Below are 27,555 nucleotides of genomic sequence, written 5' to 3'. Positions count from 1 at the left end.
ACACACACACACACACACACACACACACACACACACACACACACACACACACACACACACACACACACACACACACACACACACACACACACACACACACACACACACACACACACACACACACACACACACACACACACACACACACACACACACACACACACACACACACACACACACACACACACACACACACACACACACACACACACACACACACACACACACACACACACACACACACACACACACACACACACACACACACACACACACACACACACACACACACACACACACACACACACACACACACACACACACACACACACACACACACACACACACACACACACACACACACACACACACACACACACACACACACACACACACACACACACACACACACACACACACACACACACACACACACACACACACACACACACACACACACACACACACACACACACACACACACACACACACACACACACACACACACACACACACACACACACACACACACACACACACACACACACACACACACACACACACACACACACACACACACACACACACACACACACACACACACACACACACACACACACACACACACACACACACACACACACACACACACACACACACACACACACACACACACACACACACACACACACACACACACACACACACACACACACACACACACACACACACACACACGTGAGTGTGTGATTATGCGAGACTGGCTAACATCAGAACAGCCTTCAGGAACCTGTGTAAGGAATCATTCAGAACCTTCTATACCACATATGTAAGACCAATCCTGGAGTATGTGGCCCCAGCATGGAGTCCGTACCTTGTCAAGCACAAGGCGAAGCTTGAAAAAGTTCAGATATGGCACTAGGGTGAAGCATAATGTACGAAAGATTGAGAAAATTCGTGTTAGAATTATTAATCTTACTTTTTCGGTCATATTTAATAAAATATATAAGCATAGTATATATAATTCAGTATATACAATATATAATAAGAGTGTCAGACCACGAAGGAAGAATTGAAACAGGAATTTCCTTTAGTACTTTCTTATATTAATACATCTTCAGAGCGAACCATTCCTTCTGAAGATGTATTAATATACGAAAGTACTTAGAGCATTCTATTGTGGTTTTAATATTGAACAATTATACATATACGAAACAGACAAATCTGGTGTCGGAAATAGTAAAAATATTAGTGTGCGATGTGATCAATGTAAGGGGGATATTGGGTGTGCCTCGTATCCCCTACAACAACAAGAAGTTCGAGAGCGATGAGGCCGTCACTAACTAGCTTCAGGATGTCGTCGAATCTAAATCAACAATATACTACCGCCGCTACTTTCTCGGAAACGTAAGTACCTGCCGCTTTACTTCTCTCACCCTGCCAAGCCTGGCCTGGCCTGACCTGGCCTAGCCAGACCTGACCTGGCCTAGCCTAGTCTGACCTGGCCTAGTCTGACCTGACCTGGCCTAGCCTTACCTAGCCTAGTCTGACCTGGCCTAGTCTGACCTGACCTGGCCTAGCCTTACCCAACACTAATCACCACACATGACAGCCCAAACGAATCGCAAATAAGTACACGTAACAAGTCATATGCCCGGACACACTTTCACCTTGGGGACTGAGTGGTAACTATTGTATAGAAGAGCCGGCTCCCTGAGAGTGGTAAGAGGGCGTGATAAGAGGCTAATGTGTGGTCTTGAAGGAAGTCGATAAAGCAGACAATTTTCAAAAGGAAGGGCAGCATAACGAGCAGACAGGAATGGACAGACAGTCGGTTATCCCATAATGTGTAATACGCCGCACACAGCATGGGTGGAGTGGGGGGGGGGGTTGTAGCAGGGCACAGTATGGTGATGGTGCGGGTGAAGTACACACCCACTGAATTCCTGCCATCAATAATTGTTTTCATAACCATTAGAACAATGGCATCCCTCCAGCCACCATCCTTCCACTGACCCCCTCCTCTGGTCCTCCACCTCAGACAATAACCCCCCACACCCCCTCTCCCTTCCAGACATCAGCATGTCAAAATCAGTACCATAATGTGTTTAAACTATTTAAACTAAGTCATTGTGTATCTCAAGGTATCTTAATTCATTTGAAAGTGTACATGTGCATTCATTCATATACTCGCCTAATTGTGCTTGCTGGGGTTGAGCTCTGGCTCTTTAGTTCCACCTCTCAACCGTCAATCAACAGGTGTACAGGTTTCTGAGCCTATTGGGCTCTATCATATCTACACTTGAACCTGTGTATGGAGTCAGCCTCCACCACATCACTTACTAATGCATTCCATTAGATATAATCATATATGATTACACATAATCATAATCATTCTATACACATAATCATATATGTGTACGTCAACGTATACATACATGCGTATATATACCTCATATTAAAATACTGATAAACGAATGACCATGAACAAATTAATTTATAATTGTAGCATTATATATAATTTTAATAGACTAATTACGTGTTTATACATTTGAATGGTCCAGACAGGTGGCCAGCATTGGACATATACGCTTCTGGTAGGCACAATGACCTCATGTTAGACCCTTGATAGATTATGTGAGAGAGAGAGAGCTGGGGCAGGGAGGTGCGTGCCCCAGGGAGATAATCCATGCCCATGCCCCGCCTCGAGGTCAGTTCTCGAGTCACACCAAGAATAACATTCGAGCAAGTTGTCCTGACCAGGATGTGGCATATTAGGGAGGGTTGAGGAATAGGAAGCCTGTCTGATAGGGCTCTTGGCAAGCAGCTCTCCCTCAGTCTACCTATCTATATGGAAGAAATGTATCTAGGCCCTCCTCCCCCCTGCCTATTCTCTCTCCCCCACCTTTCTTCCTTCATTTCCTCCCTCCTTCCCTCCCCCTCACTGGTGAGAGAGTAGGAGTGTGAGAGTAGTTAGAGAACTCGTAGTTCTCACGCTCGTGAAATTGTCTGCGACCCTGGAGGAGTAGAGCGGAGGGGGGGGGGGGGGTGAAAGTAGGTGACGATGGAGGAGTAGAGGGGAGCATTATATGCAGTGAACGTTGGTGTCTATGGAAGAGTACATCATAGAGGAGGGTGAAAGGAAGGTGACGATGGAGGAGGAGAAGGGAGGGGGTGTGAAGGTAGGTGATGATGGAGGAGTAGAGGGGAGGAGGGGGGCAAAGGTAGGTGTCTATGGAAGAGTACATCATAGAGGGGGGTGAAGGTAGGTGGCAATGGAGTCGAGCAAACGGGGTGGGGGTTGAAAGTAATCCTGAGTTTAATTTTTTAGTTATATATAGTGACACCTCGACTTACGAATGAATATTTATGAACTTTTCGGGTTACGAGCCTAATTTCTTCGAAAAATTTGAATCGGGTTACAAACTTTGCCTCGGGAAAGGAGTTTGTTGATATACGTATGGGCTGACCTAGCGCGTGGTGGCATGGTGATCGCGCCTCAGTTTACCAGTGTCTCTTGCCTAGTAAGTATCGCGCCTGAATTCTTTGTAAAGCATTACATTTGTTTTGGGATTTTTGGCTATTTGAACATAAAATTTGTTATGATATATCTTGCCATGAGTCCCAAGAAAGCCAGTGGTAAGGTTCAAGCCAAGAAAACACATGTGAGAATGACCATAGAGGAAAAACAAGAGAGCATTCATAAACATCAAAATGGTGCACGGGTTGTTGAACTAGCTAGGCAGTACAACAAATCTATGTCAACAATATGCACTGTACTTGCTAAGAAAAGGACATTATGAACATTAAAGTGGCAAAAGGCATATCAACAATCCCGAAACAAAGAACACAAACACTTGAGGATGTTAAAAAGTTTTTATTAATTTGGATACACAACAAAGAGTTAGCAGGTGATAGCATTTCAGAGGCCATCATTTGTGAGAAACCAAGGCATTTGCATGAAGACCTTTTAAAGAAAACCCCTGGAACGAGGGGGGGGGGAAAAGATGAATCAAGTTTGAAAATGTGAAAAGTTTGTGTGACAATAGAGCCTCGTGGAAAACTTTTGCTGTGGTCATTACCTGGTGGAATGCACCCAGGATGGAGTATTAGGGCTATACATCTTTTAAATCATAAAAGTAATAAACATTTCCCATCAACCTTACAAACAATATTAACCTATTTTCATGTATTTCCCCCATGTGCATTTTAACAAAGTTGCTAAATTGCCTTTATCATTCTGTAAAATTTCAATTACAGTACTGTATGTATAATTTTGTTAGTATAAATGGACTGAATATTCTGAAATTGCTATTTATTTTACAATTTCAGATTCAAAGGTGGTCTGGACACCCAATTTGGTCAGACAGGTGAAGAGAGCATTTAGGATAGTTCGAAGAGATGAAGATGGTCGCAATTGTGTTCGAAGAGGCAAAGGCCCCCCTTTGCTCCTGACATTATGTTCAACCATTGACCTCTGCACACCTAACACAAGGTAGGTTGAAAACTCCTCCTTCATGTCATTGGTACATTAGCCAGAAACTCAGGGCTCATGTAGGAATATCCCTAAAAAAAAAAAAGTGGCCCCAACAATGCATCCTCCAAGTCTGGAGGATGAGCAGGAGCATTGTCGAGAAGCAGGACCTTGAGTGTCAAACTTTTCTCTTGCAGATATTTTTTGGTGGCAGGGCAAACCACTCCACATCACAGTTTTTCTGCACATCATATATTTTTTAAAACTCTTGGATTTTCGGAATGATACACGAGCAAGGGTTTAATTTTCAAATTGCCACACAGCACAAGAGTTAGCCTATCCTGACACAAGTTAGCCCAAGTTAGCTTGTGTCCGGGCAGTGACGTCTCCTCTTGGGTACTGTATGTCCTCTTCGGCAATTTTTTCCAGAATAGCCATGTCTCCTCACAATTAAACACTTGTTGTGGAATATATCCATCAATACAGTATCTACAAAATCTTTAAAATCATGAACAAATCTTTCAGCCCCTACTTTGTCTGAGCTGGCACCCTCACCATGCCTCACAACACTATGAATACCACGTCTTTTTTCAAAATTTCTCAAACCATCCCCTACTCACCTTAAACTCTTTCGTATCTACAAAACTCGTTCTAGGGGTTTTCTTTATAAGATCTTGCATGAAGATTTCATTGTTGACCAAACCACACACTGGAAATTGAATAGACGACGACATTTCGATCCGTCCTGGACCATTATAAAGTCGATTGTGATGAGATGAGGGAAGCAAGAGCATTAAGTAGGCAAGAGAGAGAGGTGAGGAGATGGAAGTATGTACGTATGTACATGAATAAAACATGTACATACTTATACATAACGTGTGTAAATAGTGTAATAAACACAATAACAGTATTTTGGGAGGAGGAATGTTGGCGAGTAATGTGTTGGAGGAGGGAGGGAGGACTGGCAGGGTGTGGCAGCTCACTCATGTTTTTTGGGCTCGCCATACCAACATAGTGGATCGTTATGGTGAATACATACGTAGATGGGTATATACAATGTGTGTATATAGTGTAATAACAGCAAAAACACTGTTTGATTGTAGAATATGTCGCATATATGAGGCCCATAATTTTGAGCATAGCGATGTTCTATACTTTGAATTATATAAATTCCACAAATTACACACTTTTAAATAATATTACAGCAAAAAAAAAAGAAGAAATGAATGAGAAACTTCAAAATAATTGCGCAACATTTTATTCGCAGCAATTGCCGTCGCACGGGGTGGCGGGGCCGACAGACCCCCATCGCTCCAACGCTCAGCGCCCATAATTTGCTCAACTTCCCAGCTCCATCGCAGCTAAAGTAAGTCACATACAATATTTTTTGTTTAGTTTCCCCGTGATCAGACTCTGCATTTTAACAATATAAGAAGAGAAACAAAATTTTTGGAAAGAATTTATTTCTTGTGCACCAGGGTGTTATTTGGAGACAGAGCAGTTCAGTGGTTAACTACTAAATTTTTTTTTCTCCCACACACGCACCCCCGTAGGAAGCAGCCTGTAACAGCTAACTCCCAGATACCTATTTACTGTTAGGTAACAGGGGTCATCCCCTTTTGTACAAAGAATCTGCTAAAGCTTTTAGGGCTAATCTTTGACACTCGTTTGTCTTTGTCGCCCCATATTTTTTACGTCCGAGTTGAATGCTCTAAGGCCCTTAACTAACTTTAGGTCATGTCCCATACTTCTTGGGGAGCTAATCGACACTGCTCCTCTCTTTACATTCCTCTCTCGTTCTGTCTAAACTCGATTATGGCCCCGTTTACTCGTCTGCTTCTCCTTCTACCCTTCACCATCCGGACACACTGCATCATACTGGGTTACGGCTCGGCTCTGGTACCTTTCCTTCGACACCTACCCTAAGCCTGTATGTTGAAACTGGCGTCCTGTTTCTACAGGATCGCCATGATCGCTACTGTCTTCTCCACCTTGCACGGTCCTTACAGCACCCTCACTCTTGCTTATGTCATGCCTTGACCTTTACCCATCCTGTGGTTCCTGTTCCCCTTCACCACCTATCTCTTTCTGTACGGTTGTCTCTCTTACAAAATGCTCTTTCAGTTTGTGTTACCAATATTTCCCCTCGTGTCATTCCATCTTTGCCCCTATGGAGGGGTCCCCGTTCCTAAATTCTGTAAGCCTTGACCCACATGACTAAAACTTTTACCCCTCCTACAGTTCTAAATCACCTTTTCCTTGAACACTTTTCTTCACACTTCCACTCTATTTCTGTCTTCACCAATGGGTCTTAAGTCTGCAGATGGTGTAGGCTACTCTGTTGTTTTTCCTGACTGCACCTTTGTGTCTCCTGCCTCCGGAGACTAGCATCTTCATGGCAGAACTTTATGCTATTCTCTATGCTCTTCATCAACTCTTTTCTCGCTGTCAATCCTCCTCTGTGTTTGTAGTTGACACTTGCAGTGCCCTCATGGCTCTAGAATCCTTTAATCCAGTCCATCCTTTGGTAGTTGAAATTCAACATTGGCTGTTTCTTATCTCCAATAGATTTAAGACAGTGGAATTTCGCTGGATTCCCACCCATATTGGTGCGTTCTTAAATGAGCGTGCGGACACTGCCGCTAAGGAAGCTATCCGCATCTGTCCCATCTCCCGTAAAGGTATTCCTTATTATGACTTTTACCCAGTTATTCATTTCCCCATTCTTGCCCGTTGTCAGGGTTGTTGGTCTTCGGTTACTGGTAACAAATTGCGTGCTCTTAAGAGTAGTGTGTTCCCGTGGCCTTCCTCCTACCACCGTAGTTGGTGGTGGGAAACGGCTCTGGCGAGGTTGTATATTGGTCATACACGTTTAACTCACAGGCACTTAATGGAGCGCTGCCCTGCTTCTTATTGTCCAAACCGTTGTCTCTACATGTCCTGACTTCCAGGACTTACGTGTCTTGCTTCCCGACCATTGTCGGGAATTGTTTATCGAGGGATCAATTGTCCCTCGATAAAATTCTTGGTAAATTCAATACCTTTGATATTGTTCGCCGTATGCGTTTTTGTTCTTGTATTGGCGACGTTAGTGATATTTAGCGCACTATGATTATCCCACACATATGATGGTTTGATAATTACTGTACTGTACAGTACTTTGGTTTGGAATGTATCAAATAAAGTTGTTTCATGTATTCAAATGTGTGAGAAAATCCACTGGGGCTGTGAGATGAAGCGAACCTGTAACAAAGGCATTGCCAGTTGCATACTCTACCACCACTGATGGTAAAAGTCTTACAACTGGATATCTTGTGTGACGGGTTATGGTATCACAGCTATACTGAACCAAGATGGTATGGCTCTCCCTCACATAAATGAAAGAAATGCTGGTATTGGCCTTGCAGTGTGTAAGTTGCAGGTGGAAACAAATGAAAATTATCAAATAAATAATTAAACAATTTACTGAAATAGTAATGAACAAAAATAACACATGACAATACTTGACTATCATGTAATGCAAAGGTGAACAAGTTAGTATGACCTTAAATGCAAAAAATAAACTATAAGCAATGAATAAAAGTATGAAGATATACTGGTGTTCTGAAGACAGCTACCATACCACCATGGCATCAGTCACACGACGTTGGCTGGAAGTGGACGACGGGTTAGAGACACCAAGGTGATCCTAGAGCACTAAGGGAGAGATTGCCTCTCCAGGGAGGCAGCGCTCTTTATATAGTCCGGCGGTGATGACTCATCCAGTGTCAACACGAGGTGGACATCCGGTCAACTAGCAAAATGCTCGTTGTGGCTGGCGGTGCCTTTGTGTTGAGCTGTACCACTGTCAGTTGAAGGCGGCTAACTGCTTGTTTGTGGGGACAAACTGCCAGTTAGCAGTGGCGCCCGGCTTGCCTCTGAGTCGTACCAGGCCGTGCCAGGCCCTGGGGGGTATGGAGAGGTGGCAGGACTGATGACTCTTCTGGGCTGGTGTAGATGTATACTTCCAGTGCAGAGGTATTGAAGGTGAAGGGAAAAGGCAGTTCCACTGCTATGCAGGGGATTCACGTGACACTTGTGAAGCCACAGAAATTCTGGAGGCCCTACTGAAGCCAGTCCAAGTATTAAATAAAACCCCTGAAGTACGCCGATGAAGGGTAAAGTGAAGGGTGAAGCAAGACCGTATGCCCCAACTTCAGGCACACACAGAAAATCACGTTTTGGTCCCGCCTCTCAACTGTGTATTTGAAGTTGGGGCGTATGGTGTTGAACTGCTTCTTCAGCCTTCACCTGAGTGCTTGTAGGTCTTACGTAAGACGTTGACTCAAGGAGGGGCCTCAAAACTTGCTGTGATTTATGGGGAAATCCGGTTGTAAGACTTTTACAAAGTCAGTAATATACTGTGGTAGAGTATGCAGCTGCCAGTGCCTTGGGCAAGGGTTTACGTCGCATCACAGCTCCAGTGGATTTTCTGCTCGGTGTATATCAGGTTGTGATTTTGTGTGTGTACCGTATTGTTATGATCGCCGTGTGATAAGTCCTTTCTGGCCTCAAGAGTCATTTTTACCCACCTAGAAAGATTGCAGATGGCCAAAGCAGTTATTTAAGTTAAGAAGGGACAAGTCTTAAACAGAATTTTGCATAATATTTGACTGTAAAGGGGTAAATTGAGGTAGATTGAAAAACAAAATGGTGAACCGGGCAGGCGGTACTCACAATTAGGCGAGTACACTCGGGAACTTTTAAAGTGCAACCAAACATGCTTTAGGCTCTCACAACAAGAGGCGAGTGGTGGTGGCTCAGGTGCTCAGCCAATCAGAGCACCTAAGGAGGGAGGGCAGGAGTGAGAGGGGGGTGGTATGTGGAAGTTTGGTGACAGTTGTGTGTAGTTTGTTCATCTTCATTGTAAGTTTCATGGCTTGGTGTGCATTTCCCTAGTAAATTTAATTCGGGAAAAATTCAGGTGTTTGATTTTTTAAATCAACTTTTTAAATGTTGAGTTGTTAAAGCCTCAAAGTGCATGGAGTTGGTTTGGGAGTATGGCATCCTCATGCTGTTGCGTGCTCGCGTGAGGTAGCAAAGGTGATGTAAAGTTGTGGGGTGTACATGCTTGGGACGTCCTCTCTCGGGATGGCTGGTGTTAGACCTGTGTGTTTGTCGGTTGTTGAAAAGCCATTGTCATCCTTTGCTGTTGTGGTATTGATTTTACATTGTTCATCTTGTAATTAATACTGTAGTGCGATATCTAGGGCTACCATTTGTAGGTTTAAAATGTCTAATACAAACAGTTGTCCAATGAGTTTTAATAGGAAATATCATCCACCAAGCACCATTGTACAATTATATTAATACCTGCACGGTGAATGCTCAAAGACCCTTTCTTTATTCAGTGTTGTCACATACCTCATGGGGGTATGGATAGGCAAACACTCATTCGGTTAAACTTGCCTTGTAGTATTTTCAGAGCTCAGTAATTTGGAATCTGGTTAGCACTTTGCAAATAAATTGACCTTTAAAGTGAATTCCTATTTAGGTTTAAAACATCATACCGAATGAGAAACTCGGATTATATAGCCGAACACCAGAAATGTTGTTATTCAATTTGGTTGCCTAAAGCACATTCAAGGACTACACATTACATGGCATTCCAGGATTCCTCTATACCTTGCCTTATGCTGTAAACATTGCCACAACCCTGTGTTTTATTGATTTAAATGGCCACAGGGAGGCATACAACACTGCAGATTATGATGTCATTAGTTATCCACTGTGCTGACAAGTGGGCTGACTGATGTTCGTTGACACCTGTATCGTGCTTCAATTTAATCGCCAGGAGATCACCCTCTCACTAGACTCGTCTGTAGGAAGTACAGTATAGTATGTCAAATTACCTTGGATCATAAATAGCATAAGACTTGGGGGTAGGAGAGGGTTGCAGTGTTTGTCATGGCTCTCAGTTGTTCCTGGTATTAGGCAATTTAGTTCTGGAATCATTTTTGTTGGGCAATGTTAAACTTTTTCGAAAGTAGATGTTTTTCTGAAAGGGAAGGGGGGGGGGGGGGGAACCTCTATGCTTGGATACAGTTATCTAAGTCAGGGGTCTCCAAACTTTTCAATGTAAGCGCCACATTATATATTTCCCATATTTATGCGGGCCGGAGGAATAAAAAATGAAAAAAAAACAAAAAACAAATCAGTGCCAGTAATTTAATTTCCTCAAATATTAAAGTATAAACATGGAAAAATTCAAACATATCTTTTTGGAAAAAATCAGGGTAAACTAAATAGATTCCTGCCTTTAGTTTTATGCAACCAAATTAGTGTGACGAATGATACTGTTGTTTTGACTTCAAAATTTCATTAAAATCAGGTTCCAGATTAGATGAGCCAATTGTAAGAATTGATTTCAAGTGATCATCAGACAAATTTGCTCGATAGTTAGATTTCACATACTTCATTTTGGAAAAAGTTTGTTCACACAAGTATGTTGAACCAAAAATGGACACAAAACTACAAGCAAACTTTATCGAATTTGGAAACTGATCTGGCTGCAGGCATTTATAAAACTCAATCAGATTTCCTTCTCTATACTTATCTTTCAGTCTGTCATCTGCCTGGAGATCAATAATTTCCATTTGAAATTGAGTTGGAAGATTTTCAGCATTGCAGTCAAATGGATTATGAAAGAGCCTGATTTCATTTGCTTTGGCATCAAGGTCAGCAAATCGCTTCTGAAACTGTTTTTTCAAATCTGAAATTATTTCATTTGCAAATGAAAAAGGAAATTCAACTTTACTTCCTGCATGAAATTTTTCACAACATGGAAAATTAGCAAAATTCTTAACCTTCACCTGGCCTTCAAGTAGTGCAAGTTTTGCTCTGAATGCCTTGACATGAACAAAGTAGTCACTGATCAAATTTGTTTTGCCTTGCAATTTCAGATTCAAGTTATTCATATGACCTGTCATATCTGCAAAAAATGCCAATTTCCAAATCCATTCACATTCTGATAATAATGGCTGAGGGTTATTTTTCTCTGTGAGAAATAAATCAATTTCTAATCTGAGCTCAAAGAAATGCAGCAAAACCTTTCCACAACTAAGCCATCTAACTGCTGTATAATAAGGCAAGTTAACAAACTCCGCATCAATTTCTTTCAAGAAATCACGGAACTGGCGATGGTTGAGTGCATGAGATCTAATGAAATTAACCACAGAAACAACAGGTTTCATGACACAAGACATATCAACATATTTTAGGCACAATGCTTGTTGATGGATAAGGCAATGCAGAAAAATGGGTTTTGAGCCTCCAACCTCACAAGCTGTTGTAATTTGCCCAACCAAACCCTTCTTTGTCCCAGACATATTCTTTCCTCCATCAATTGTCACACACTGCACTTGTTTTCATTCCAGGTTATATTCTGTCATAGTTTTACTTAGTTCATTGAAAATGTCCTCTCCAGTTGTTGTGGTGTGCATGCTGTGAACTGATGCTAATTCTTGGTTCACATTAAATTCACTATCAACACCACGAATGAATACTAAGAGCTGAGAAGTATCACACACATCAGTTGATTCATCCAACGCAAGAGAATACCAACAAAATCTTTTTGTTTTTTTCCTTTATTTGCCGAATTATGTCGCCTCCTAAATCTTCAATTCTACGAGCAACAGTATTTGACCCAAGACTTATCATTTTGAAGAGGTTTACTTTTTCTGGACATACCTCTCCTGCTGCTTCCACTATACACTCTTTTATGATACTACCATCAGTGAAAGGTTTTCCTTTTTTAGCCAACACATAGGCAACTTTGTAACTGGCTCTAGTTGAAGTTTCATTTTCAGATTTTTTCTTACTGAAAACAGCTTGTTGAGAATGCAGACTGTGCTGAAATGATTCAAACTTTTTAGTGCGTTCTGCTCCTGTGATGTGAGAATAACTTGAGCCACGTTTAGATTCATAGTGCCGACGAATATTGTATTCCTTCAGAACAGCAACACTGTCTCTACATATTATGCATAAAGCTTTATCATTTGCTATCACAAAAAAGTACTTTATCTTCCATTCGTCATTGAACCGACGGCACTCAATGTCCACTTTTCTTTTCTTTATCTTTTCCATATCTGAAAACATAAGGGTAAAATAAATGAAATAAATTCTACAGGAAAAAAACAGCTTGTATGTGGTGTTAAAAAGCATAGCATATTATTATAAAGTGGTAAATATTATGGCAACAGCTTTCGTTGATAAACTTAATGGTTATCATTTTAACTATTTTATACATGCAATATTTTTGGCTACAATAGTATTATTGCTATTTTGTATAACTAAGATAAAGGCATTGTCAAAGTACAGAGAAAAGAATATTGTACAGTGTTTGTGCTCCCTGAAACGGAAGCAGCGAAGCCCCACTCGCCCTCCATCCCCACAATATACAGTACAGTTATACACAACTGATTGGTTGTAATGCACAACACATACCTACCAGTATTAGTATCTGTGCGTCACACTATCGAGAGAGAGGAAAACTGACTCGGGTTGAGCGCCACCAGTCAGCAGCCCCAGCTTTGAATAATTCTGCGATGCCATTCGTACCATAATTATTTTTTCAAGGCCACCACACAGGGATTTGTTTGGAGGGCCGGATGAAATTATGTGGCAGGCCGGATGTGGCCCGCGGGCCATAGTTTGGAGACCCCTGATCTAAGTGAATACTTAGATTTATACAGTAGAATAACTACCTTCTTTTCCTTAGTCAAAATGGTTGCTTGTTTATTTCTAGGGACTTGTATTTTCTTTTATTTTTAACTGCAGCAACTTTCAGTGAATGATAGATTCTTACTGAAAGGACCTTTACTTCATTGTTGTTGCTTTATGGTCATCTCATTGTGTACAGGGATTCCGCGAAGCTTTTGGGGTTAGTGTTTGACACTCGTTTGTCTTGGTCAGCCTTATCTCTTGCCTCCGAGTTGAATGCTCTAAGGCCCTTAACCTCCTTAAGGTTTTGTCCCATACTTCTTGGGGAGCGGATAGAGAATCAACTACAACCACAACCTTTGTGGTTGTAGTTGATTCTCGTAGTGCCCTCATGGCTCTAGGGTCCTTTAATCCTGTCCATCCGGTGGTCATTGAGATTCAACATTGGCTGTTTCTTATTTCTAGTAAATTTAAATCAGTAGAGTTTTGCTGGGTTCCCAGCCATATTGGTGTTTCAATGAGCGTGCGGATGCTGCCGCTAAGGAAGCTATCCGTTCTTGTCCCATCTCCCATAAAGGTATTCCTTATTCCAACTTTTATCCTGTTATTCATTCTTCCCTGTTGGCAGGGTTGTTGGTCCTCTGTGGTTGGTAACAAGCTGCATACTCTCAAACTTAGTGTGTCCCCGTGGCCTTCCTCCTACCACCGTAACCGGCGGTGGGACACTGCTTTGGCACGGCTGTGGGTTGGTCATACCCGCTTGACCCACGGTCACTTAATGGAGCGCCGCCCTGCTGCTTATTGTCCGAATTGCGTTGTCCCTCTAACAGTTGTGCATATCCTTGTTGAATGTCCTGACTTCCAGGACGAGCGTGTGTCTTGCTTTCCGACCGTCCCTCGCAGTCACTTGTCCCTCAATAGAATTCTAGGTGAATCGGATACTTTTGATATCGTTCGCCTTGTGCGTTTTTGTTCTCGTATTGGCATTCTTGGTGATATTTAGCGCCCTCTGATTATTTCGCACTTTGGTGCCTTCTTTTGGTAATTACCTTACCTTCATTGTTGTTTCATTTTAATGTGGTAGTTGTGATATGGATTGTTCTGGCTCACGTGCAAGGTCTTGGATTTGTTTGTTTTAAGAAATTGCCAGTCTTGTTACTATTTGTAGAGTTAGAGATCTGCATTAAGGCCTCAATATTATATTCTTTATTTTTTTAATAACATGTTATCAGCAATTTTTGTGGTTGGTAATATTTAGATTAATGTCAGTGATGTAAATGACAAGGGTTAAGACCCCTTGTGGTATGACAGCATTTTTCCCAGTCATTTCTTTCATTTGTTAAAGGGTCCTCGTAACCATTCTTTTGTCCTTTCTACCATGTACCTGTTTGTTGCTTCTTGGTCTTTCATTTGGTACTTTGGCTATTAAAACAATGGTCTTTGGTAATGTTGCAATTACCATTTCTAAAAAAAATGAGCAGGTTCATTAGGCAGGGTTTGTTTTTAGCAAACAGTTTTACAAAAAAAAAAAAAAATTCCATTCCATCAGGACCTTGCAAATGTTAGGTCAAACTAATTGACAGTAATCTGTTTTGCCCCTTTCAAACAATGATGGTTTTAATATAGGTAAAATATTTCAGAATATCTGACGTTTGGCAGACAAATCATTTAAGAGCTTTGATTAAATTTAAGTTACCAAAGACTTTGTGAAAACCATGTTGTATAGATGCTTCAGTGTCACTTTTCTAATGTTTTGTAAATTTAACAATGATCTTTAGTTAATTTAATCATAATTTGTACAAAGCTTAGGTGTTTCATAGCTTTAAATTCTTTCAAATATAAAAACTAAAATATTGACTGAAGTTTCTTCCACTTCAATATTTCAGACTAATTTGCAATATTTGTTAGTTTATGTAAATTGAATAGGTAGTCCACTTTTACATGTTTTCAATGCATTTTGCATGCACCTATGTAACAAGTTACAAATAGGTGTAAATTTTACCAAGTATTTATTTTCAAAGTAAAAAAATTTCAGATGTTTAAACATTGCATCAATAGTAGTAAACAATAATTTCCAGCATAATTTCAGGATAAAGTATATAAAGTAGTTTCATTAAAATTGTTTTATTTAATAAGTTTTACATATAGTATTTATAACATCTAATATTTATTACTGTTTCAGGTTGTGGGCCAGATGCTCCTAGATGAACAGAAGATCCAAAAGGCCAAGACAACTCCAGAGACAATCACCTGTAAAAGAACAATAAACATTAAACAGGGACACTACTTTTATTATCACCAATGCTTAATAATAAGTCAAAAAACTCCTAACATCCTATCTTTTAAGATAGTCTCAGCAAGGCCTATCCCTTCCTCTGATTTCAGTGCAGAGCTTGTTCCCTGAATGGGAACATTACATCCACCACTTTAGTGCCATCAACACATTGTACATATGCTTTACTCAAAGCACTGTACAATGCATGCCAGGCACTAAAGTTTTAGATGCATCCACCCATTCAGCAAACAAGCCCTGTGAGAATTAACAATGTAACCATTGTTAAGGGTCCCTAAGCAAATCTAGTCCATCTATTAGATGGGTAGTAGAGCAAAGCTCTGAAAAAGCCATGCCAGGAAAATCTGCAGGACTGCCTGGTCCCCTTTTATGAAATGGGGTAGGATCAGTACAAACTGCATCAATCCCTGTGGGTTGTAACAGTAGGACATGGTTACACACCTATAAATGGACTAGATAAGGTCATTGATATAGCTAACATCAAATTCAAACTCACCCACTTTTGTAGATTTCCTTTTGCAGAGTAAAGGAGCCTCACTCCAAGCCAGTCCATGCATAATCACTTTCACCTGAAAAAATATTTCAACAAATTAATTTCAGATTTAAAGCAAATCTTGCTTTACTTTTCAAATTAGCATTCAGTACTTTACAAATTCAGATGGAAAAAATTTCTTTAACAAATTTACCTTTCCTACATATTCTAGTAGCAGTAGTAAAGATCTAATTTAGCAATATAAATATATATGGAATCAATTTGCCAAGTTTCAGTAAATGTCATTTGAGAAACTATCCAAAACTGCACTTCAATGGCAATTTACATTTATCTTTAGCCAATGCTATATTGTTTAAGTTAATACTATTTTTTTTTACTTTTATGCAAATCTATTCAGATTAACCTTTACTACAACTCACCTGATTCTGTTTAACTCTTCCAACTGACAGAGGGACTTCTGGACTTTCCAAACCACATTCTGGAAAACTATATAAATTTAAAACCAAGCTAAAGTAAACATTGAATATTTTTTTTTTACTTTCAAGGGAAAAATACCATCACTTAGAACAAAACTTTTCCTGCCATTAACTTTGACTCATGATTACCCTTAACAGTGTTATACATTTATAGATTAAAGCGTATTTAACAAACATTTAATGTTAACTAAACAAGATTTATATTTCATTAAAATTATTAATAAAACACCCTCAACTATGCTGTTTAAGATCTAATGCCCCACATTGCAATTTTCACAATTTCAACATACCATTCTATTAAATACATTCCTGAAAGGACTAAACTTGCACATATTGTACCCACTAGCCTAAGCCTAGACTTCCATACCCTAATATTTAATAGGTTTTTAGCAATTAACTTCTACCCTCTAATTCCAATGTACACAACACTACTTACTGTAGATCTGCAAGTATTTTCCTGCAGCTCTTTGTTGCCAGGACCTTCCACAACCTGTCATGTGAACAGTAAATATTACTAAAAAGTTATATGCATAGCGATGTTATTTTGTTCATACCTGAACCACCAGTTTAACAGTTGCTGTTTTAAATGGCACACTAAGTATCTTGTTGTCCCATCTTAATTACAAACAAAGCTATAGTCATTTCAAGTCAACATCCTATACAAATTTTATTTTCCAACAACTTTAGTCATGAACATTTTTCTGGAACATTGCAAACAAACTTTAATTTAAGAACCATGTACTGTATAACATTTGAATAAAAGCAATACAAAACATATATACAATTTATTCTTTTGCAACCACTGCTTACTACTAGGACAAATTTATTCTGTTGAATTATGTACCAAGCTTTTTAGTCTGAAAATTCATAATTAACCCAACTATACTACCAAGACAATGTGATTTTACTAAATTTAGTAATTTTCTCCCCCCCCCTTTCCAACTGTTCAGTGTCAAAAGGGAGGGGGGGGGGTCCATTTACTGTACCACTTACATTTTAGTGTGGGCTTCATCCACTTAGCTGGAACATTTGTGCCAGCTGCTGGTAGGGGAGGCATACCATGTGCCAATTCAGGAAGCTTTCCACGTTCCTCACTGCATGTCAGCTCAGGACCTCACTACCATGTTGGGAGGCAGTTGAAGACTAACCAATCAACATCCCAGGCTGGAGAGCAGTGCCACCTCGGGGAGAATTTACCACCTGCAAAAAATTTAATACTCTTAACAATCTACAACATCTATCTCATCTTTACCTAGCCTCCAAACCTTACATTTGTCAGCATTAAACTGCATCTGGTAGTCTTAACCATTTCAAAACTATATAGGGCATCGGTATTTTTTATTTGCCAATTCGGCAACTATTGCAGTCTAAACCATAATCTTGCGAATAACAGAGGTCCAAGGAGAGCTTTTAGGCACTACTTACAACACTTCCTCCAACTTAACCCCATTTATACTAATTTCCTTTGGTATAGCCATGACCTAATCAACTTCAGTCAGCATTCCCAATGATCCGAGCCCCTATCAATTTTGCGCCACTATCAAAATCTCTGATGAAGTCAAGGTACACAAAATCACAAACCTTATCACCATTTCCTCAACTATGCAACCTAATCCATGAACATTTAGTAATAAAACTATGCGATTCATGTATCTAGTCATGTTTCTCAAAAAGTAGAGAAATGGCACTTGCCATGTTAGATTCTAGTAACTTTCCTCACAATAGACTAAGCTAATTGGTCACTAACTTAAGCGTTAAAGTTAACTCAAACTTTTCCTTTAAAACTTGCTATATTAGGAACTTTCCACGACCGGCCTTTACCAGACATAATTAAATAGGGTAAAAACTGTATATTAAATGCAGTAAAACTACGGTAAATTCAATATGATAAACTTGCATTCTTTAAGCAAGTAGTAAGTGAACTAAACTAAATGTTAAGCACCTTGGCAAACCACTTCGTTCTATTCAATTTCTTTATTTAATCACTTTGTCCGGCTAGAATTTTTAGATTAGATTAAAGGAACACCCTCCCTGGTAACGGCTGAACTAGTTAACCAAATACAAATATTTAGGTAAAATACTTTCATAAAACCCGTCTACTTCCCCCACCAGTAGACTTGTTCAGCTAAAGGCATAATGTAATGTTCCACTTTAGTAAATAAACACTTAAAAAAACACTACCCCATCTGTGTAGTTACCGGTTACCTGACATTCTACGCTTAAAATAACCCATCTATTCCCCATAGTTGTTCGATATAACTTACCTCTCACCCGCTGGTCGAGTACACAGCAGTATATATCCTCCTCCATCACTCACCGCGTCGATACTATTTCACTCGTTCCGCAAATTGCCTCAAATCACCTGCGTTGTCCATAAACATAGAAGAGCAACTGACCGTAACACCCGTATAGAGATCATCATATAACGTGGGAACATTAGTAGTACTGCTGTCAAAACATAGATGGCGCCAGGACAAACGGTAATTCCTCCAGGAACATTCGGGTGGCCTCCATGGGCCTTTAGGGACGACCAGGAGGCCTTTTGGGCCTCCAGGGGGACCTCCACGCACCTCCACAGATATCCAGGGAGCCTCCCTCCCGGAGATATTGCATATCTCTTACCTAATTTGTATTATGAAATATGACATGATAGTGCGTTACAGACTTCAGTTAGGAAATAATTGGACTTGTAATGTGATTACTGATCCATCTGTATCCCAGTCATTTTACTATGTTAATTTTATGTAATTTATTCTTAAGCTTAATAACATTATTTAAATGTGCTAAATTTCCATTTATATATATATATATATATATATATATATATATATATATATATATATATATATATATATATATATATTTATATATATATATATATATATATATATATATATATGTATATATATATATATATATACATTTATATATATATATATATATATATATATATATATATATATATATATATATATATATATATATATTATGTTTCCAAATTTCTGATGATATACAACATATTGTGGTTTATAATTAAGTTCTTATTAATAGTGATCCTGCATCAAAATTAACAATGTTCAAATTCGGTTTTGTATGTTAAAATTAACTACATTTTTATGTTAATTTCTTTCTGTAAATAATGATGATAAAGTGCAATAAAGGTATGATTGAGACAATGTTAAATCGTTAAATCCTAAATATATCTTGAGTCTTATACTTGAAATATTAAATGAACATATAGTGTGTAGTGTAGTGTTTCAATTATTATTAAGAGGGAAGGGTTGGGGGTAATGGTTCATATGTCCACATTCGAATGCCCCTCTTCCCAGGACTGGGGGTGCGGGAGTGTACAATAAACTATACCCACCTCCGGCAGCAGCTTGTCGAAGGCGGAAGTGGAGTCTAGGCCGTTTGTCATGAAAATTATAGTGTGATGGCTCTTATTTTTATTATGGGTACATAATAAGATTATGCCTTTATTCTTAATTTATATTACAATGCTGGTAAAATACACTTCTTGATGAGTATGGAGTACAAATGAACTCATTTTGTACCCTATACTCACAGGATGAGTATAGGGTACACAATAAACTACCACTCACATCATGGGTATGGGTTGCACAAGAAACTATCGGAGAGCAGAGTATGGAAAGCAAAGTAAACAAAGATTCACACGATGAGAAAGGGTTCCACAATGTCCTATGACTCACAGGATGAGTATGAGGTGCATAATAAATTACCATTCATAGGATGAGTATGGGTTTCACAATAAACTAAAGGTAACAGGATGAGCATGGGTTGCACAAACTATTGGTAACAGGATGGGTATGGGTTGCACAATAAATTACTGTGCTAGGATGAGTGTGAGTAGGATATATATATAAACATATTGTGGTTTATAATTAAGTTCTTAATAGTGATCCTATCCTGCATCATAATTTACATAATATATATATATATATATATATATATATATATATATATATATATATATATATATATATATATATATATATATATATATATATATATATATGTATATATATATAATTAGGAAGTAATGTTTATTTGGGTAAGTTGTCAGCTTATATGAACTAATAGCTAGTGTGGCTTGTATATGGGGTACATCCGGTGTCTTACCCTCGACGGTACCCTCCTTACCCTTATCCGCGGCGGTACCTTTATGGTCAGGAAGCCACGGATATTTACAATGGGGCTCGGTCAGTCAATATGATTCCTTTGACATCACTAAACTAACTCTTATGTATTCTGTTCTCGTATTGACAATTTGAATGACATCAAGAATATTTTGAATATCTTCTGATATAGATGGTGCTGTAGTTGATTGTAGTTCATGACAAGTCCAATGGGTCATTAGCATCGCTCAGATTAGTGGGAAGAAATTCTTGCTGCAACAATGTGTGTTAAGAACATAAGAACATAAGAACAAAGGTAACTGCAGAAGGCCTATTGGCCCATACGAGGCAGCTCCTATTCTATAACCACCCAATCCCACTCATATACTTGTCCAACCCGTGCTTGAAACAATCGAGGGACCCCACCTCCACAATGTTACGCGGCAATTGGTTCCACAAATCAACAACCCTGTTACTGAACCAGTATTTACCCAAGTCTTTCCTAAATCTAAACTTATCCAATTTATATCCATTGTTTCGTGTTCTGTCCTGTGTTGATACTTTTAATACCCTATTAATATCCCCCCGGTTATGTCCATTCATCCACTTGTAAACCTCTATCATGTCACCCCTAACTCTTCGCCTTTCCAGTGAATGCAACTTAAGCTTTGTTAATCTTTCTTCATATGAAAGATTTCTAATTTGGGGAATTAACTTAGTCATCCTACGCTGGACACGTTCAAGTGAATTTATATCCATTCTATAATATGGCGACCAAAACTGAACTGCATAATCTAAATGGGGCCTAACTAGAGCAAGATATAGCTTGAGAACCACACCAGGTGTCTTGTTACTAACGCTGCGATTAATAAATCCAAGTGTCCGATTTGCCTTATTACGAACATTTATGCATTGATCCTTTTGTTTTAAATTCTTACTAATCATAACTCCCAGATCCCTTTCGCAATCCGACTTCGCAATCACAACACCATCTAGCTCGTATCTTGTAACTCTATCATCATTACCTAACCTCAGAACTTTACATTTATCAGCATTAAACTGCATCTGCCAATCCTTTGACCATTTCAAAACCCTATCTAGATCAACTTGAAGTGATAGTGAGTCCTCCTCCGAATTAATTTCCCTACCGATTTTCGTATCATCGGCAAATTTGCAAATGTTGCTACTCAAACCTGAATCTAAATCATTTATATATATTATAAACAACAGAGGTCCCAGGACAGAGCCTTGAGGCACTCCACTTACAACATTTTCCCACTCTGACTTGATTCCATTTATACTAACTCTCTGTTTCCTTTGGTATAGCCATGCCCTAATCCAGCTTAATATAGCACCCCCAATACCATGAGACTCTATTTTTTTAATCAGTCTTTCATGTGGCACTGTATCAAAAGCTTTGCTAAAGTCAAGGTATACAACATCGCAATCCTTACCACTATCAACTGCCTCAACAATGCTAGAATAAAAAGATAACAAATTTGTTAAACATGAACGGCCATTTATAAAACCATGTTGCGACTCAATTATTAATTTATGTTTTTCAAGATGAAGACGAATTTTATTTGCTATTATAGATTCGAGTAACTTTCCCACAATAGACGTTAGGCTAATTGGTCGATAGTTAGACGCAAGTGATCTATCTCCTTTCTTAAAAACTGGTATCACATTAGCAACTTTCCAAAACTCTGGCACTCTGCCTGACTCTATTGATTTATTAAATATGGTTGACAGTGGGTCACAAAGCTCCTCTTTGCATTCTTTAAGCACCCTAGCAAACACTTCATCCGGCCCTGGGGATTTGTTTGGTTTGAGTTTTACTATTTGTTTAAGAACATCCTCCCTGGTAACTGCTAAACTCGTCAACCTGTCCTCGTCCCCACCCACATAGACTTGTTCGGCTGAAGGCATATTGTTAAGTTCCTCTTTAGTAAATACAGATACAAAATATTTATTAAAAATACTACTCATCTCTTCATCACTATCTGTTATTTGACCTGTCTCAGTTTTTAATGGACCTATCCTTTCCCTAGTCTTAGTACGATATAACTGAAAAAACCCTTTAGGATTTGTCTTTGCTTGCCCTGCTATGCGAACTTCATAGTTCCTTTTTGCTTTCCTTATCTCTTTTTTAACATTTCTAACCAGTTGTACGAATTCCTGTTCTAAAGTGACCTCCCCATTTTTAATCCTTTTGTACCAAGCTCTCTTTTTACCTATAAGGTTCTTCAAATTCTTTGTTATCCACTTTGGGTCATTAGTATACGATCTATTCAATTTGTATGGTATACTACGTTCCTGTGCTTTGTTTAGAATATTCTTAAATAAGTTATATATTGAATCCACATCGAAATCCCCATTTAAGTCACCTAACGCTGGGTTCATGTCTCGCTCCAAGACCGGCCCACACCCCATACCCAAGCCTTTCCAATCAATTTGACCCAAAAAATTTCTTAGGCTATTAAAATCAGCTTTTCGAAAATCTGGCACTTTAACAGAATTTTCTCCTACTGGTCTATTCCATTCTATGCTAAATCTGATTTCTTTGTGATCACTGCTCCCTAGCTCACTCCCTATTTCGATGTCATTAATTTGCGTTTCCCTGTTAGTTAACACTAAATCTAAAATATTATTTTCCCGTGTTGGTTCCTTAATGTGTTGCGTAAGAAAGCAATCGTCAATTAATTCTAGAAAATCTTCTGCTTCACTATTCCCTGTTTTGTTCAACCAGTTTATTCCGCTAAAATTAAAGTCACCCATGACATAAATACTGTTAGATCTAGATGCTCTAGATATTTCATCCCATAGATGCTTTGCTTCCATTCTGTCTAAATTTGGTGGCCTATATATTACTCCTATTATAATATTATTAGCTTTTTCGTTTAATTCAATCCAAATAGTTTCTGTGTGTGGCTCTGTTTTGATTCCCTCTTTGAGACTACATTTCAAATTGTCCCTAACATATATGGCTACTCCACCTCCTCGTCTAATATATCTATCTGTGTGAAATAGTTTAAATCCATATATTTGATATTCAGCTAATAGTTCTCTATTTTCTACATTCATCCACGTTTCGGTAAGTGCAATAATATCTATTTTTTCTGTGCAGACAAGAGCATTTAATTCGTTAATTTTATTTCTTAGACTTCTACTGTTAGTGTAATATACCCTAAGTGAATTGTTATTTTGCGGACCTTCTCTTTCCCTCATCGTTTTGCCAATTCCTTTCTCCCACAAACACATACTTTTATTACCTCCTTCCTCCAAATCAATTCCCATACCTCTATCTACTAACAGTTTAAACCCAAACAAACACCTCTAACCACTTCTTCTAGCGAGTTCGCAACAGCAACAACCCCAGCTCTTAAGTGAAGGAGTATTACCTGATGATTGGACAGTGTCATTGTTCCCATCCCCAAAGCACACTCAGATAATTATAGACCCATATCTCTAACATAATTTTGTCTATTAGCACAGTTTTCGGCGTGAATGCATTTTGGTTCTACAAGGTAGCCAACTCCATCAAAATATTAAATATGTACCCAACTCAATTAACGATTAATCAACCAATTACTCCATGGGATAACTTGGATCTAGCAGTTGATTTTGTAAATGCACCCAAGAAAGATAATGTACACTCTACATTATTAAAACAGTTAACACTGTGAAGCATCACTGAAAGTACTCAGAATATGGGTAACGATGTGTATCAGTGGTATACCGACGGTTCTGTAGAAGAAGGTGGACGATGTACCGGATGTGCATGTAATATATTTGAACAATCTTCTCTCTTACATACATGAATGAAGCGCTATGCTAAACTGTGTAATTACTATTTGAGTACTGGAACACTTGATGATATATTGAACTTGTACCCTAGATTGACGATGTAACGTATCAATTATACAATGAATGTATGTGATGTAACTCTATAACCTGAGCTTGTGAAAGCACCTTAATCACCTTCAGTGATTAAGTGCTTAATTGCACACTAGTTTCTCTATCAGTTATCTCACCTTGTCAGAGTAAAAGAGACAAATATATGTGTATGTATGTGTTCAGAATTCAATTTCACCTTTGTAAATGCACGTTAATGACACTATGTAAAAGACACATCGAACACTTTATGTAGGGCATACGTAAATCTGTGTATTTACGTATGTAGCTTAGCCTAGCATTTTAAAAACACTACAATCACCTTATGTGGTTGATTGTTCAATAAATCCCTGAACTATATGTTTAACAAATCTCTAACCCTATCAATGGAGTTAGTTTAGTTCTTATATTATGCACCCTATACCCATCTTGTGGGCGGTAGTGGAAAGGGTTAGAGTCCATGGCGGACTGAAGAAAATGTATATATGATGGTTAGCATTGTTAATGTGTGGCCACGTCTGTGGTAGAAAATAATACAAAAAAATCAAATAAAGGTATTATTGAAACTTTATACGAAAACATTAAATCCTAAATATATCTTTAATATTATACTTGAAATATGGTATACTTTGCTCTCTCCATCGTACTTCTGCACCTGCTGGCAAGTGGTTCGGTGCAGTGTGCAGGTGATGTTCATTACTGGGTGAGCTGGCAAGTGGTGCTCACCTGCCAGCTCACCCAACGAAAATTTGGTTTTTAATACACTTACACATTTATTGGGTCTTTCCTTCACCTTCATTCAAGCACTAGGGTATTACAGTAAGTGTTTTAATTATAATATTTATTAACGTTATTATTTTTAATTTTTATTATTATTAGTATTATTATTAACAGGAGAGGATCGAGTGTGTGTGTGTGTGGGGGGGGGGAAATGGTACACATGTCCACATCCCAATGCCCGCCCTTCCAGGACTGGGGGTGCGGGGGTGTACAATAAACTATACCCACATCCGGCGGCAGCTTGTCGAAGGCGGAAGTGTAGCCTAGAGAATTTGCCATGATAATTAGTGATGACTCTTATTTTGATTATGGGTCTGTAATCCAGTTAAGCTTTTATTCTTAATTTATATTACAATGCTGGTAAAATACACTTCTTGATGAGTATGGAGTACAAATGAACTCATTGTGTACCCAAGTTCAAGTTCAAGTATGTTTATTGAGATAAGCAATAAATAAATCTCAAAGGGATAGAGTAGCTTAGGCTATTTCAACCCCCCTCTAATTCAAGTCCCTCAAGGGGCGCACAAATACTGTGACTACAAATAGACAAATAACATTACAAGAATCCAAACAAGAATTGTGAACCCTATACTCACAGGATGAATATAGGGTACACAATAAACTACCACTCACATCATGGGTATGGGTTGCACAAGAAACTATCGCGCAGAGGATGAATATGGAGAGCAAAGTAAACAAAGATTCACACGATGAGAAAGGGTTTCGCAATGTCCTATGACTCACAGAATGAGTATTAGCTGCACAATAAACTACAGGTCACAGGATAAGTATGGGTTGCACAATAAATTACAGGTCACAGGATGGGTATGGGCTGCACAAACTACCGGTAACAGGATGAGTATGGGATGCACAATAAATTACGGGTCACAGGATGAGTATGGGTTGCACAAACTACTGGTAACAAGATGAGTATGGGATGCACAATAAATTACCGCACAGAGGATGAGTATAGGGTGCACAAACTGGTTGGGTAAATGGAAATGGTTGGGTACATTTCCTTTCACCTAATGCGACTATTCATGTGTCCGGACACCGGCGATTGTGTGGTATTGGCTATTTATTTAACCATAACTTTGCATTCATTTAATAATTATATTAAGATATGTTTTCCTTGAAATGTAGTTACATTATCGTCTACATGGCTTTATTCTGACATAAAGACCTATGGCGTTACTTTGCATATATGCAAAGTAATTATAAAATTGATTGGCTTGTGTGGAGGCCTTCACACTCCCTGAGCGAGCCATCAAGTAACTATAAAAAGGCATATATCTTAACTTTCAATTCAGTTATATTTATGCCAAAGTATTAACATGCAGCTTATATTTATGTCTTTATGATGACATAGAAAACTTCGTTTATTACAATATCTAGATTAAATTAACATTGATCTTCGGAAGGTCATAGTTCCCATATCGGTAAGGAGAGCGTCGGCCATGAAGCCTTGTTTAAAGTATGAATATTTTTCCTCTCTAATAAGGTATAATCTCTGTGATGGATTCACAAAAACTATTTTATATCTGCCTTTCTGATAACATATACAAATATAATCTTTATTTGTGAATATTTGTTAATTAAGCAATATATCAGAGGGCGTGTAGGGTTCGGTGTTCAATGAACGAAAAGGACTGGATCACTGCGTACAGGAGGCTGATATGGCAGCAAACACTCTCCTGGCGACCATATTTCTTGGATAAGTCGCTCCACACAATTGTCGCTTGGACCGTCGACTTCCTATGGCGTCACCTCTCACATATTTACGTCTCATTTCGTTATGAAATTATATTATTTCAGAGAAAAAATAGGTTTGATCATGTTCTACGTGTAGCACCAACATTATAGTAAGTAAATATACCATATTTCTTCATTACTTACGTAATGCTAATACGTTTTGGGTAGTTTTGGCCTGATTTGGGATGATTGGGGTAATTCTATGGACCCCTTCTTCTTGATGATGATGATGTTATGAATTAAGAGGCGATGATGATCTTGGGATCAGATGTGCCCCGCCATACCCGTAAAGGGTTAATCGCAAATCCTAACGGCGAAACGAATGACGCCCATAACCAGACACTACGACGCCTCTCGGATAAGATGAAACTCGGCCCCCCAACGCAAGTCATCCGGTGCCCTCCGGCAGAGCAGATACGCTTTGCGTAATAGTGGCTTTAGGCATTGTATGTACTCGCTCTATCTATAAATATCAAAATCTGTATCACCCCTTGTATGTATGTACTTTACCTAAATAAACATTTGATTTGATTTGATGCCAGCTGCCCACCAGGGTT

The 27,555-nt window shown here is 38.9% G+C and overlaps 1 protein-coding gene and 1 long non-coding RNA gene across 8 annotated transcripts; one reads left to right on the top strand and one right to left on the bottom strand.

Annotated features, from left to right (window-relative positions):
- Positions 1-1,038: 1,038 nt before the first annotated feature.
- On the top strand, positions 1,039-15,455 carry LOC138358915 (uncharacterized). 2 transcript variants are annotated; one of them, XR_011225610.1, is made up of 4 exons: positions 1,039-1,407; positions 4,333-4,495; positions 5,742-5,840; positions 15,357-15,455. It is a non-coding gene; the product is annotated as an uncharacterized lncRNA (long non-coding RNA). The 2 variants fall into 2 exon arrangements; XR_011225611.1 differs by lacking the exon at positions 5,742-5,840 and having other exon boundaries at positions 1,041-1,407.
- Positions 15,283-27,343, bottom strand: LOC138358914 (uncharacterized). Of its 6 annotated transcripts, XM_069317309.1 has the most exons (7): positions 27,143-27,343; positions 18,701-19,058; positions 17,430-17,636; positions 16,873-16,926; positions 16,380-16,438; positions 15,968-16,036; positions 15,283-15,424 (listed from the first exon to the last, which is right to left on the bottom strand). In XM_069317309.1, exons 3-7 carry the CDS (start codon positions 17,491-17,493, stop codon positions 15,353-15,355), a joined length of 318 nt encoding a protein of 105 aa, XP_069173410.1. In that variant the 5' UTR covers positions 17,494-17,636; positions 18,701-19,058; positions 27,143-27,343; the 3' UTR covers positions 15,283-15,352. The 6 variants fall into 6 exon arrangements, 5 of the variants coding, with proteins under 5 accessions (XP_069173410.1, XP_069173411.1, XP_069173413.1 ...); XM_069317310.1 differs by lacking the exon at positions 18,701-19,058 and having other exon boundaries at positions 27,143-27,329; XM_069317312.1 differs by lacking the exon at positions 27,143-27,343 and having other exon boundaries at positions 16,380-16,446; positions 18,701-19,222.
- Positions 27,344-27,555: the final 212 nt, after the last annotated feature.

Source organism: Procambarus clarkii, chromosome 87 (genome assembly GCF_040958095.1).
Source record: "Procambarus clarkii isolate CNS0578487 chromosome 87, FALCON_Pclarkii_2.0, whole genome shotgun sequence".
In the NCBI taxonomy this organism is placed as follows: domain Eukaryota; kingdom Metazoa; phylum Arthropoda; class Malacostraca; order Decapoda; family Cambaridae; genus Procambarus; species Procambarus clarkii.
This window is presented reverse-complemented; position numbering and strand designations above follow the sequence as displayed.

Bases quoted from the DNA above. Each gene is read 5' to 3' on its own strand.
- LOC138358914 (XM_069317309.1), bottom strand. From the start codon at position 17,493: ATGCCTCCCCTACCAGCAGCTGGCACAAATGTTCCAGCTAAGTGGATG. The intron at 16,927-17,429 runs GTAAGTGGTACA...TTCACATGACAG, and splicing joins GATGAAGCCCACACTAAAAT to GTTGTGGAAGGTCCTGGCAA. The intron at 15,425-15,967 runs GTGGGTGAGTTT...GTTCTTTTACAG, and splicing joins GCAAAAGGAAATCTACAAAA to GTGATTGTCTCTGGAGTTGT.